The sequence below is a fragment of the Pristiophorus japonicus genome, chromosome 19 (genome assembly GCF_044704955.1).
Source record: "Pristiophorus japonicus isolate sPriJap1 chromosome 19, sPriJap1.hap1, whole genome shotgun sequence".
Taxonomy (NCBI): Eukaryota; Metazoa; Chordata; class Chondrichthyes; family Pristiophoridae; genus Pristiophorus; species Pristiophorus japonicus.
Window position 1 is genome coordinate 73340858 of NC_091995.1, and position 14872 is coordinate 73355729.

Consider the following 14872-nt stretch of genomic DNA (forward strand, 5'->3'; position numbering starts at 1 on the left):
GGCATGGCTGCTAATGGTGGAGCAATTCAAAATTAGGGACGCACAAGAGGTCAGAATTGGATAAGCGCAAAGATCTCAGAGGAGTTTACAGAGATAGGGAGGGCGAGGCCATGGAGGGATTTGAAAACAAGCTTCAGAATTTTAATATCCAGGCGTTGCTGACCAGGTGCCAAATCTACTTGGACCGAGGCAAATATCTTTTTAAAATCTTTTTTTTTACATATCAAGCATATCTCCTCAAAGTCTTTGCTTTTCCAAAGTAAAAAGAAAAACAGTTCTCTAAGCCTGTTATACCTAAAAGGCTTTAAACTAGGTATCAATGAAGTGTCCCTCCTCTGAGCCTTTTCCAGGGTCTCTATGTCAGGGAACCGAAACTGAACACAATATTCTATATGAAGACCTTGTACAAAGAAAGGATAATAGTTTTTGTTTTATGTTTAATTGTCCTGGCAATACCTCTTAACATAACCATTCACTTTCATCATGGCCTTGCAGCACTGGTCGTAGACCTTCATTGTGCACTCTAACCCCAGGTCCTGCTGCACGCACCCTGCATGATGTATACATGCTCGGAGTTGCCCCAGCTCAAGTACCTTGTGCTACATTTGTCTCTACCGCTATATTAGACATCTACCGGACATGGACCTATTAAATGTTCTATGTATCTAGATCCGCCTGCAGTTTATTGTTTTCACCCAAGGTCCGCGCAGCCATGCATATCTTCATATCTGCAGGCTTGTGGATCATTTCACCGCTGTCTTCATCCAGCTCTTTGATAAAGATGGTGAAGAACAGTGGCCCTAATTTTGGCCTCACTCGTGACAGGTATCCAAGCAGACCCGCTACCATTAACACCTACAGATCAGTGTCAGCTGTGGCTCAGTGGGCAGCATTCTCGCCTCTGAGTCAGAAGGTTGTGGGTTCAATTCCCATTCCAGATACTTGAGCACAAATATCAGGGCTGGCACTCCAGCGCAGTACCGAGGGAGTGCTGCACTGTCGGAGGTGCTGTTTTTCGGATGAAATGTTAAACCGAGGCCCCGTCTGCCCTCGCAGGTGGACATAAAAGATCCCATGGCACTATTTCGAAGAAGAGCATGGGAGTTATCCCTGGTCCTGGCCAATATTTATCCCTCAATCATTAAAACAAACTGGTCATTATTATATTGCTACTTGTGGAAGTTTGCTGTGCGCACATTGGCTGCCATGTTTCCTACATTACAACAGTGACTACATTTCCTTGGCTATAAAGCGCGTTGGGACATCCAGTGGTTGTGAATGGTGCTATATAAATGCAAGTCTTTATTATTTAATACCGTACTCCTCAGTCAAATCTGTCAATAGTTCACGCTCCAATCATCTGTGGCGCAGGGATCTGTGCTGAATGTTTGTGTTCAGACAGCTTCCTGTGAAGTACACGATTGAGCAGGGGCGTTCTCCCTGGTGTCCTAGGCAATATTTATTCTTCTGGTCATTTATCACATTGCTGGTAGTGGGACCTTGCTGTGCACAAATTGGCTGCCGCGTTTCCTTCATTAAAACAGTGACTACATTTCAAAAAAAGTATTCTTTGGCTGTAAAGTGCTTTGAGACGTCCTGGGGTCGTGAAAGGCGTTGTATAATTGCAAGTCCTTCTTTCAAATTGCTCAGCCCTTGTTAAAAATCAAGTCCAGAGTGTACATTCATCGCAACCGTGTTATCACCACGGCACATGCATCTCTACCTCTACCCCATCAAATCCCTTCATAACTTTATAGACTCCACCAGGTCACCCCTCAACCTTCCACCTAAGGAAGAGAGACCCAGTCTGCCCTGTGCTTCCTGATAGTTACATGTTGTGGAAAGGAAATACGTTAAAACCTTTTTCTCCCCTCTCTCTCGTGCTGCAGGATTCGATGCAGATAAAACCTACAACTGGCTGAAAGACCTGGCTGTCCAAATGTTTACACTGTCAGACATTATTTTAACTTCAGATTCCAGTCATGGCTTATGATGAAGCACTCAAGAAGAAAGAAGGTAATTTATTATGGGTGATGGCACAATGAATGTAACTTGGAACAAGCCAGTTGCTTCTAAAATGTATGTTTTAAAGTCCTAGATGCTCGTTCAAACTGGGACGCATGGCTAGTTTTCTGACGCTCACTACTCAAGCCTGTACGTTGGCAATTTTTTAAGACCGTTCTGTCAAATGTTGCCTCTCTGGCAAAGAAGAGGCTTTTGATTTGCTGTGGTTGCATTCATTTGCTAGCTTTATAACAAAGCAAAGTGAAATTTTATGAATGCTGTTTCATTTCAATCCATCATTTTCACCAAGTGTATAAGGTATTTTATGGGGCATTGAATGTTCGATGTACATCTTGCTTATGGTGCTCCTCGTGCAATGCGATTTTCCTGTTAAAATATTTTTAGCAATTTATTTCAGTACCCCTGTGGGATTTTGTTTCCCTACCTACCTGCCTCTGAGAGGCACTAATTCACGACGGAGTACGATTCTGTGGGCTCCGAGAGTTGACCAGCGTGCCATTTTCAAACGTGAGCCTTGAAAGTTTGAATCCTAGGAGGGAAGAAGGTACGCCAGTAAGCGGGGCACAGGCGGGAGGGCCTGGTCTAAGGAGAGAGGCCTTGCAGCCGTGCACCATCCAATCCAAATCATCATGTTCACACGCACTGTACGGTGACCCGGAGCAGGCACTCCCGCTGATTCCTGCGTGGGCTGTCCATCACCACACCCCCCCCCCAGTCCAGATCTGTGGGGTCTGGTGAGCTGATGTGGCTTAGTCTGGTGCTTCTCCTACTCTTGCAGGTTTATACCAGTCATCGGTATCAGTACGCAAGCTGTGCAATACTGAAATTGAACTTGGCTGCAACAATGTATATGGACAAAGACGGGTAGTTGGGGGGGGGGGGGGGGTGCCTTTTATTCCACTTACGTGAGCAATTGTGCAGTGAACCAATTAGTAGGGTTTTTAAGCAAAGGCCTCTTGTGCATCCCCAATTTTCTTTACTCCACCATTGGCGGCCGTGCCTCGAACTGCCTTGGCCCTAAGCTCTGGAATTTCCTCCCTAAACCTCTCTGCCTCTCCACCTCTCTACCTCTCTCTCCTTTAAGGCACTCCTTAAATATACCTCTTTGACTAAGCCTTTTGGTTACTTGTCCTAATATCTCTCTCTGTGGCTCGGTGTCATGTTTTGTGTGATTATCGCTCCTGTGAAGTGTCTTGGGATGTTTTCCTACATTAGATGCGCTATGTAAATGCAAGTTGTTGAATGAATTTAATACAGTACACCTTGTATACCAGGTTTTACAGTAGCTTTAGCTCATACCTGTAACTGAACGGAGTTTAGTTACACTACAGTTATAAGGCTTGCAGTATATAGTGTGCTGGGTCATCAAACTAATGCTGCAGCCTCTTGCAATACGTCATAAATCATTTATATGCGAAGCAAATGATGTTTAAAAGGTTAATGGGACAGGGTGCATGGTGGGTTAGAACATTGATCTTTCGTCTCCGGGACCTGGGTTCCAATTCAAAACCAACGGAATGAATGAAAATCTGCTTCTGCGGCAAGCTGGAAGGATTCATAATTAAATCGGTCCGTCTCGGTGAGGTTCCCGGCGTGTGCAAGTCTACAGAACAAGACTTTCCCTTCAATTGGTACAGCTTGGACCACACTTTACATATCTCGAGGCCCTTTGACTGCCAGCGAGCGATGCCACGCCAGCCCCCTTGTGACACTTGCATTCCCGCCCAGCTCCCCCCACCCCCATCACCATCAGACACTGGGCCTAAACAGAGCGGGAAAACCTGGTGGCCTCCATGTAGCTCACAGACATGTGGGTCTCTGTTGCCAGCGCACGGTAAGTTGGGGCTATTAAGCTTGCTGGTGACCAATTAGGAAGCGCTCTTCTGCTGTGCAACAGTATAGGTTGAATCTCCCTTATCCGAACCCTCGGGACCTGGCCTGTTCTGGATAAGAGATTGTTCCGAACGAGAGAAGGTCATGTTAAATTGGGATGGTACGGGTACTGAGCAAGGGGATATCGGAGCTGGCTGGCTTGGGGCTGGGAGTGCGGCAGAGAGATCATCGGGGGGGGCGGTGGATCATGGGGTCAGGCCAGCGATTGCAGGAGTCGACAGCGAAGAAGGACTTCAATTTGTTTGTGTCGGCGTTCTGCACCTGCGCCACCCGGTAGCCGGAATGGTTCTGGACGAAGGGTGGTTCCGGATAAGGGAATTCTGGATAAGGGAGGTTCAATCTGTAATGCATTATAGAGAGTCTTTTAATCTGCATCTGATCTGTACCTGACATGGGAATGCTTAATGCTGATATTCGAAAGAAAGTGGGGTGGGGGGAAGGGGGAACTTGTGTTTCTCAACATTATCTCGACGAAGACGAAAAATACTCGGAATAGTTATCAATTTCCTTGTTTAGTTTAGATTTTTTAAACCCAATAAATGTGCCTTATTTCCAATTATTTTCTACACAACTGCTAATGAAATATTTGTTTCCTGTCCACCTTTTCTCTTCCTCTGTTTCGCTGTAAAATCAGGGTCCGGAGTTGGTCAGGCAGGACAGTACATGCTCCAGAGATGCTCACAGACCCTCCCCACTGCAGCTCAATTGATTGACCCTCAAAGAGGCGATTTGATTGAGTTGAAACCCAGCCAAGATTGTGAAACTCATTCTCAAGGGGGGAGCCTAAATACAAATGTTAGTCGCCAGGGGGATTCGAACTGGGCTCTTTTAGTGCAGAGTCCTACATTCTGGCTTTAGGAACAGGAGGAGGCCATTCATCCCCTGAAGCCTGTTCCGCCATTCAATCAGATCACGGCTGAGCTGCAGCAACATTAATAATTCATTCTGCAACCGAATGGCAGGCTTTCTGATTTTTATAGATATCTTGCACATTTTGCAGAACACTAGAACAATATCTGGCAGAGAAATGGACTCAACCCTTGACACGTTTGGCTTGTAATTGCATGCCTTCCATGGGTTGTTATGAAGCCCTTTCATATTTATGTTTAAATTCAACCCAGACAGATATGATCAAGGACTCTCCTCTCCTGCTTGTTTAGGATCTTTTGAGTTTGACTAGATTTAATCCACCTTCTGTTAGCACATGAGTCTGCAGCATAATTACCGCCTCTTCAGTTCGAATCCGTTTTAATTCACGCTGGTGTAAATTCGAAGTTTGACCGCCATCCCGTGCATTAGAAAAGTGCGTTTCTGGTCATTGAGTTCAAGCATGTTGTTGAGGTTAATGCATTGGCTGCTTGCGGTAACCGCTGGTCTGTGTTGCGGCTTATGCAAGAGTGCCGCTGTCACTCTGGAAGAATAATCTTATTTCTCATCGCCGTCGTTGCTTAACTTGAGAAGCACCAGCAGACAGACATGCACAAAAAGGTTGTCGAGGTGGACTTCCCCAACACAGGATTGCAAGTTTGAATCCCAGGCTCAACTTTAAATTTAGACTCCCTTACCCAGACGGTCTGATTGCATAGCGCGTTGGAATGCATTGCATCGTGGAGAGGCGCACATTGTCCATTTGAATCTGCGGTAATGCTGTCAAGAGGAGGCAGCAAGCTTCTCAGGAGAAAATCACCCTGGGATGCTCCATTGTATTGTAATGGCTGGCTATAGAGCGTCACAGGGAGAAGCCTGTTAGCAGGCCTTCTCTGATTTGGCGAGTGGCGTTGGACGGTGCTGAAGAGGAGACAGTAAATGACCAAGCTCGCCCGTTCTATTGGATGGGCCTCCACCAGTTCTTGGCTGTTCCTCTTGTGCGGATCACTCCACTGCAACAGGGCAAGCACCGAATAGAAGTAGCCCACCCTCGCAGAAACGCACCTTCTGCAGGTCATCGCACAACTGCAATGTTGGCCGGCTGGGGACAAGCTTGAAGCCCAGGTCATTGCAGCTGAAGGAGAAAGGTGTCGGTGTGAGGAAGTAACCCCCCCCCCCGCCCCACTTCATCCCCCTCCCCTCCCAGAAATAACGGAGGGGTCAATATATATAAACATACTTAAAATATAAATAGATGATTTGTAAGCCCTTTACTGCTGTTGCAGATTGTATAGTGGGTGAAAGCGGAATTGAAGAGGTGGGTCTGGCAGCGGGCAGAAGCCAGCGAGAGAAGAAGCGCTCGTATAAAGATTTGCTGAGAGAAGAGGAGGAAATAGATGCAGAAGTCCGAAAGTCAGCCAAAAAGAAAGCGAAGGTGAGGGTTGTTCTTTGTGCTTTTTTTTTTAAACCTTGCTGTTTTTGCTCACCCTGGAGGCGGCCGCCCCATCTCGCATTTTCATCCAAGGAGGAGCGACCGGAAGGGCTCCAGATTCAGGGACTGTGATCCAGGCAGGGGCAAGCTGAGCAGTGTCCAGTTGTATTTGTTAATTTTTCTTTCTTTGCTTGCGCTACGTCCCAAAATAGAGGGGAACAGCGTTGTCGGATTGACTGCAACAGATGTCAAAAGAACACTTATTAAATCGCCGTTCTTGATTCTTCACAGTTGGGGGCGACTGTATCAAGATTAAATAATGGAATACTATAAACATTTCAGTCTTTTTGTCAGTGGATTTGCAGTTTCAGTCTGTAGCAAGGCCTATCTTTGTTGACTCCTTCCTCCCACCACCCGCCTCTTTTCCTTTCCCCTTCACTTTTGACATTTATAGTGCAGCCCATTGTTGTCATACTAAAACAAAGACTTGCATTTATATAGCACTTCTCACAACCGCAGGACGTCCCAAAGCGCTTTACAGCCAGTGAAGTACTGCAGTCACTCTTGTAATGTAGGAAACGTGGCAGCAATGTGATAATGACCGGATAATCTGTTTTTAGTGGTGTTGGTTGAGGGATAAATATTGGCCCCGGGACACTGGGGAGAACTCCCCTGCTCTTCATCGAAATAGTGCCACTTGAGAGGCTTAACGTCTCATCTGAAAGACGGCACCTCCGACAGTGCAGCACTCCCTCGGCACTGCACTGGAGGGTCAGCCCAGGTTATATGCTCAAGTCTCTGGAGTGGGAAAATGTGAAGTGTCTTTTGTGCACTGTGGATGATGGCAGGAAGGAAGTTGGTACATGTGATCTCCATTACAGACACGTGAAAGTTAACTTTGGTGGCAGCATTTTATCTAATCGGCGTTACTGCAATAGCCCGAATTTTGCACTGCATTAAACAGTCCTGATCGCCCAAATGTGTTGCTGAGTTTATGCAGTGAGAATGAGGAAATCCCAGGCCTCCACTGATTTAGCTGACCCCCGGGCAGGGTGCTGGTAGGGAGGCACAACAATTGTCTTTATTGCCCTGGACTACATGGGGAGACAACAGCTAGGGTTCCTACTCCTGATCAATGTCCAACAACCCGTGCTGGAAGTTCATGGAGCCGGACAGAGGTTGAGGACAGGACTTGGCTGACGTCGAACAGGCTTGCCATCGTTCATTGTTAAGGCGCACACAGTGACGACTGGAGGGTGCCTGTGGAACTGTAGATTAAAAAGGAATCGGTGCTTTCAGGAGAGGAAGGGGTGGGGGTGGGGGGGGGGGGTTGCTCCCCCTTCATGGATCTACCATCATGGATGCAATCCACAGTGAGGTCTGCTTTTCGCGAGCCAACAACAACAACTTGCCTTTATATAGCGCCTTTAACATAAAACGTCCCAAGGCGTATGATCTCTCTCTCTCTCTCTCTCTCTCTCTCTCTCTCTCTAGCTGCATTTCCTCACTCCCATTTTCATCCTTGTGCTATTGTCAAGAAGGACTATCTGTACACACTGAGTGCCCATTACAAGCATGGGCATTAACTTCTGTGCTAGCATTATTATGACATCCTTTCCGAAGCATATATCTTATATTTTTTCCTTGGTGTTACTTTTTTTTTTTGAAACAACTTTAGGATTCTCACTATTGAGCTGTTTCGCCATTTCACCGTGGCCATTGCAATTGCTTTCCTATCTCTTGATGGGGAATCACTTGGTCTCCATCCAAGACTTACCCTCAGTGTCACAATTAAGGTCAAGAACTCATCCATTGGAAAATCTCTTGGGTGTCAATCAACTGTAAAACACATCCTGTGGTACCATGTGTTGACTGCCAATATGCTGTACCAACTAATAACGCGCCTTTCTAAGCCATCACACATGAGCAGGGAGTCACATTACCAATATCAAACCCTTACCTTGCATTACAACAACAAGAACAACTATATTTATGTCGCCTTTAATGTAGCAATATCAAATGCTTAACTTGCATTACAACAACAAAAACAACTTGTATTTATGTAGCGCCTTTAATGTAGTAAAACATCCCAAGGCGTTTCATAGGAGCGTTGCAAAACAAAATGTGACTCTTTGAGCCGCAAAAGGTGATATTAAGATAGGTGACTGGTCACAGAGATAGGTTTTAATGTGCATCTTAAAGGAGAAAAGAGAGGCAGAGAAGTTTACTGTGAGGGTAAGTTATCAAGTTAGTTCCTTGTTGAATATTATATGTTACAAGTTGCTTGACTTAACTGGGAGGATCATATGAAGTTGACTTCCGAAATTGACGGGCAGGAAAAGACCAGCTAGTCCATCAAGCTTGTCCCATGCCCCGAAGGCCGTTCCATCGTGGATCGGAAATTGCCGATGTCAGTTATTCATTTCCAAATTACATTGCTATAGTGACCAATGGACAGTGGCACCTTGGTATTCTAATTTTACATGGATTTATTCCTTCAATATTGTTGCTACTGTCTCACCTAGAGACCTCTCACAAATGCCAGCAACATTTGGAGAATGCTGACAACTTGTTGAAGTCTTTGCATTTGCATCTTGTACGCTGACGAGATCACTCAAACCCTCTTGGGTCGGGGGGGGGTGGGGGGTGGAAAGGGGGGGAATGCTCACTTCCGCTGAAGACTTTGCCACAATCTGCAAGGGGCCAGCCCCACCCTCTTCAAGCATGTTTCCATGTCTGACGAACCACAACGATGCTGGTCCTCTTTCTGCTTTGAGACTACCTGAACAAAACTAGAGTTTTTGAGGGCAAGTTTGTGCAGTGGACTAGCCTCGACTGGGACTCTGGATGAGATGATTCAAGCTCATTTCCCTTGGGATTCCTTAACGATCAGTATGAGAAACATAGAAACATAGGTGCAGGAGTAGGCCATTCGGCCCTTCGAGTCTGCACCACCATTCAATATGATCATGGCTGATCATGCATTTCAGTACCCCATTCCTGCTTTCTCTCCATACCCCTTGATCCCTTTGGCCGTAAGGGTCACATCTAACTCCCTTTTGAATATATCTAACGAACTGGCCTCAACTTTCTGTGGTAGATAATTCCACAGGTTCGCAATTCTCTGAGTGAAGAAGTTTTTCCTCATCTCGGTCCTAAATGGCTTACCCTTTATCCTTAGACTGTGGCCCCTGGTTCTGGACTTCCCCAACATCGGGAACATTCTTCCTGCATCTAATCTGTCCAATCCCCTTCACCTTCACCTCCCAGCCGTCAGGGCCCAAATATCAGAGCAAAAAGAGTCGTGTTGTAACGCTCCACGCCATCCATTCTCCAGTTTGCCCGTTTTCTATAAAGTCGTTGCTCATCCCTTAATTATCCACTTACCCTTGACTTGTATTGATGACCATAAACCTTGGTCCTCGTTCCTAAAATGTAATTGCATTTGTGTACACTGTTCCGAGTTTAAATCTGAGTTTTTTTTGTTTTATTTATAGGAAAGTGAAAGTTTCCTATTGGGTGCCGATTTTCATAAGAAAAAAAAGAAACCACAGCATTTAGCGGGAGAAGAATTCTACTATGGAGGTATTAGATGGTTATTTTTCCAATATTTATTTTTCTTTGGGATCTTCCTCCTTTGGATTCAAGTAGAGGCACTAGAGAAGTTGCATCAAATATTCACAAGGATGATACCACAACTGAGAAGCTATAATTATTAGGAAGGTTTCAACCACTGCATTACGAGTATGGGGTAAGGTAGCATTGTGGACTAGTAATCCAGAGTCCTGGACTAATAATCCGGAGACGTGAGCTCAAATCCCACCACGGCAGCTGGGGAATTTAAATTCAATTAATTAAATAAATCTGGAATAAAAAGCTAGTGTTAGTAATGGTAACCATGAAACTACTGGATTGCTAAAACCTAAATGGATCACTAATTTACTTTAGGGAAGAAAATATGCTTTCCTTACTTGGTCTGGCCTCCAGACCTACAGCAATGTTGTTGACTTTTAACTGCCTTCTGAAATGGCCTAGCAAACCACTCAATTGTATCAAAATCCATTACGAAAAACACACTTCAGCGGTTCAAGAAGGCAGCTCACCACTCTCTTCTCAACGCCATCCCTCAAGCCCTTTCATCATTTTAGACCTCTATCAGCTCACCTTAGCTTTCTCTTTGTTCCCTGGTGTCCTGGCCAATATTTATCCCTCAATCAACGTCACTAAAACAGACTATCTAGTCATTATCACGTTACTACTAATGGGAGCTTGCTGTGCGCAAATCGGCTGCCTCGTGTCCTACATTACAACAGTGACTACACTTCAAAAAGTACTTCATTGGCTGTAAAGTGGCTTGGGATGTCCGGTGGTTGTGAAAGGCACTATATAAATGCAAGTCTTTCTTAATTGCAAAGGAATGCTCAAGGGTTGCATAATCCCAGTGTCAAGGGAGTGCTTGGACGGGGGGGAGGGGGGTGTTGGGGTTATGTGATATCAACTTCATGAGGTGTTTTCGTGAATTGGTCAACTTGTTGCCATAAGGTGTTCATGTGTTGCATCGCCCTGATGTCACAAGCTGCAGCCTGTGTTATGCAGCCCTGCTGCCCTTTAGCTGACAGTGACTGATTGCACGCAGGTAATTATCCATTTATCTGTTTGTTAAAGGAATCGGTAAATAGTTCCAGTCATAGTTGGTGGGCGGAACAAACCAGCGGAAGTGAACCATTGTTGGAGCCACCACACCAATATCTTCGTCCCATTAAAGCTCATAATATAAAGCTCATAATATAAAGCTCATAAAAGTTGATCACTTCAGTGGTGGCCCGCAAGAGTCTGATTGAAAGCTAAACCTTATGACAGTCTTGGATTAAAAACATGTAAATACACAGCAAGTTAGTTGGCATTTGGAGAAAAAAAAGAGGACAGATGCATATTTTGGTTGGAACTCTTCATCAGAACCAGCAGGAGGGGAGAGAAACCTTTTGTCGAAATGATCAAAGCTAAAAGATTTGAACAGCAGATAGAGATTAAGAGTACAGATTTAGGCTAAGTACATTCAAAGAGTCAGCTAATAGACTTAATGGTCTGTAAATAGATTTTAAAATGCTTGAAACGAGTGAACGCATTAATGGCATTAATCAAGATACGAATTGTTTTATAACTCGCCTCTGTTGATAGATGAACACTTTCAGCCATTGGGCACCATCAGTAATTTCTATGATTCTATGAAAGACTGAACAAGCTGTGCTCTTTACTCTTGAAAAGAGAAAGCTGAGAGATGACCCAATCAAGGCCTTTAAAATTAGGAAAAGTTTCGATAGAGTAGATGTGGAGAAGATTTTTCCACTTATGGGGAAGTCCAAACCTTCTCTTCGCGTCTCTTCTGGTTCTTTTGTCAATGACCTTAAATCTGTGTCCTATGGTTACCGATTCTTCTACTACTAGAAACAGATTAAATGAGGAGAAACTATCAAAACCCTTCAGGACTTTGAATAGCTTTATTAAATCTCCTCTTAAACTTCTCTGCTCTAAGGAGAATAACCCCAGCATCTCTACTCTCCACATAGCTGAAGCCCTGCATCCTTGGTACCAATTGTCTCTGAACCCTCTCCAAGGCTTTCCTAAAGTGTTATAAGAACATAAGAAATAGGAGCAGGAGTAGGCCATTTGGCTCCTCGAGCCTGTTCCACCATTTAATAAGATCATGGCTGATCTGATCTTGGGCTCAGCTCCACTTCCCCGCCCGCTCCATAACCTTTACTCGCTTATCGCTCAAAAATCTGTCTATCTCCGCCTTAAATATATTCAATGATCCAAGCCTCCACAGCTCTCTGGGGCAGAGAATTCTATTGATTTGCAACCCTCTGAGAAAAAATTTCTCCTCATCTCAGTTTTAAATGGGCGGTCCCTTATTCTGAGACTATGTCCCCTAGTTTTAGTTTCCCCTATGAGTGTAAATATCGTCTCTGCATCCACCTTGTCGAGCCCCCTCATTATCTTATATGTTTCAATAAGATCACCTCTCATTCTTTTGAACTCCAATGTGTATCGGCCCAATCTACGCAACCTATTTCATAAGTCAACCCCCTCATCTCCGGAATCAATCAAGTGAACCTTCTCTGAACAGCCTCCAATGCAAGTATATCCTTCCTTAAATACGGAGACCAAAACTGTGCGCAGTACTCCAGGTGTGGCCTCACCAATACCCTGTACAGTTGTAGCAGGACATCTCTGCTTTTATACTCTCTTCCCCTTGCAATAAAGGCCAACATTCCATTTGCCTTCCTGATCACTTGCTGTACCTGCATACTAACTTTTTGTGGTTCATGCACAAGGACCCCCAGGTCCCTCTGTACTGCAGAACTTTGCAATTTTTCTCCATTTAAATTATAATTTGCTTTTCTATTATTTCTGCCAAAGTGGATAACCTCACATTTTCCAACATTATACTCCATCTGCCAGATTTTTGCAGATTGTGTTCTCATAATTTACTTTCCCACCCATCTTTGTATCATCAGCAAACTTGGCTACATTACACTCGGTCCCTTCATCCAAGTCATTAATATAGATAGTAAATAGTTGAGGACCCAGCACCGATCCCTGCGGCACCCCACTAGTCACTGTTTGTCAATGACCCATTCATCCCAACTCTGTTTTCTGTTAGCCAATCTTTTATCCATGCTAATGTACTACCACCAACCCAGTGAACTTTTTTCTTGTGCAGTAACCTCTTATGTGGCACCTTATTGAATGACTTCTGGAAATCCAAATACACTACATCCACTGGTTCCCCCTTATCCACCCTGCTCGTTACATCCTCAAAGAACTCCAGCAAATTTGTCAACCATGATTTCCCTTATAGTCCCATAAACGCTTCCTAGGGTTTGAGTTTCTATAATGTAAGTGAAATGACATCTCTTTTGATGTAGGTACTTTTGAGAACGATAGTGTATGCAGCATTCTCGAGGATGGGGCAAGATTGGTGCAGACTGGATCAATGAGTACAGGAGAATCAAACAATGGCCTGAATCCTGGGTGTACTATAACCTTGTATATAGAGAAGACCGAGGGGTGACCTGATCGAGCTCTTTAATATTATGAAAGGGTTTGATAGGGTAGACATAGAGAAGATGTTTCCACTTGTGGGCGAGACCCGAATTAGGGGACATAAATATAGATACTTACCAATAAATCCAATAAGGAATTCAGGAGAAACCTCTTCGCCCAGAGAGTGGTTAAAATGTGGAACTTGCTACCACAGGGAGTCGTTGAGGCGAGTAGCTTAGATGCATTTCGGGGGAAGCTGGATAAACACATGAAGGAGAAAGGAATCGAAGGATATGTTGATGGGGTTAGATGAAGATGGGTGGGAGGAGGCTCGTATGGAGCATGAACACCCAGCATAGACCCGTTGGGCCGAATGGCCTGTTTCAGTGCTGGAAATACTATGTAACACTTCAACTTGAGGTCATCCAAAACTTGCAGCTCGATTTCAAAATTCTTATCCTTGTTTTCAAATCCCTCCATGGCCTCACCCCTCCCTATCTCTGTAATCTCCTCCAGCCCCCCCCCCCCCCGAGATATCTGCGCTCCTCAAATTCTGCCTTCTTGAGCATCTCTGATTGTAATCGCTCAACTATCCTGCAGCTGCCGAGGCCCCAAGTTCTGGAACTCCCTCCCTAAACCTCTCGTCTCTGTACTTTTCCTCCTTTAAGACGCTTCTCTTTGACCAAGCTTTTGGTCATCTGCCATCATTTCCTATGTGGCTCGGTGTCAAATAATTTGTCTTGCAACACTCCTGTGCAGCGTCTTGGGACGGTTTACTATGTTAAAGGTGCTATATAAATACAAGTTGTTGTTGTAACACTAAGAAATTAAGAGGTGTTATTGGGCGGAGCTCCAAGTGGTTACTCAAACTTTGATACAAAAAGAGCTGATCTCGCCTAGGGTGGAGGTAAGGGTGCTAGAATTGGTCTCAGCTCGGATGGGGAAGAAACAGCCACGGTTCCACAGCTGTCTATTGTATGGAGATCGAAAGAAGACAGGATTGGGCTCACCATCGAAACTGAGTCTGGCCACATGGTTGAGATGCTGATGGGGTGGCCAGTGCCAGTGGAACCGGTATCCCGTAATGAGTTAGTGCTTTCCGAAAAGGAATAAAGACAATAATGGGGGTGGGGGAAGGATTGGGAAAAGCGATAGATTGGATTGTGAAGCAAGACCTCGGATGATGGTGTGAGTGAGATCATTGTTCTCATTCACAGAGTCGGCGGCACAGAAATAAGCCACTTGGCCCAACGGGTCTGTGCCGGTGTTTGTGCTCGACACAAACCTCCTCCCACCCCTCTTCATCTCACCATATCTGCATAACCGTCTATTCCTTTCTCCCTCATGTACTTGTCTAGCTTACCCTTCAATACATCTATGCTATTCACCTCTACTATTCCTTGTGGTAGGGAACTCCACATTATTATCACTCCTTAGGTAAAGACGTTTCGCCTGAATTCCCTATTAGTGACTATCTTATATTTATGACCTCTAGTTTTGGACTCTCCACAAGTGGAAACATCTCTACACCTACCCTATCAAACCCCTTCATAATTTGAAAGACCTCTATCAGGTCATCCCCTCAACCTTCTCTTTTCAAGAGAAAAG

The 14872-nt window shown here is 44.9% G+C and overlaps 1 protein-coding gene across 4 annotated transcripts in view; it reads left to right on the top strand.

Annotated features, from left to right (window-relative positions):
- Window positions 1-14872, top strand: part of hmgxb4a (HMG box domain containing 4a) — a 60503-nt gene that overhangs the window by 6508 nt on the left and 39123 nt on the right. The window contains exons 2-4 of one of the 4 annotated variants that reach the window (XM_070861593.1): window positions 1890-2016; window positions 6072-6220; window positions 9715-9802. In XM_070861593.1, coding sequence (XP_070717694.1) covers window positions 1983-2016; window positions 6072-6220; window positions 9715-9802 — 271 coding nt within the window. In that variant the 5' untranslated portion in view covers window positions 1890-1982. Of the gene's footprint in view, window positions 1-1889; window positions 2017-6071; window positions 6221-9714; window positions 9803-14872 lie in introns of those variants that run through there. The other 3 variants (XM_070861595.1, XM_070861596.1, XM_070861597.1) reach the window with 3 other exon arrangements.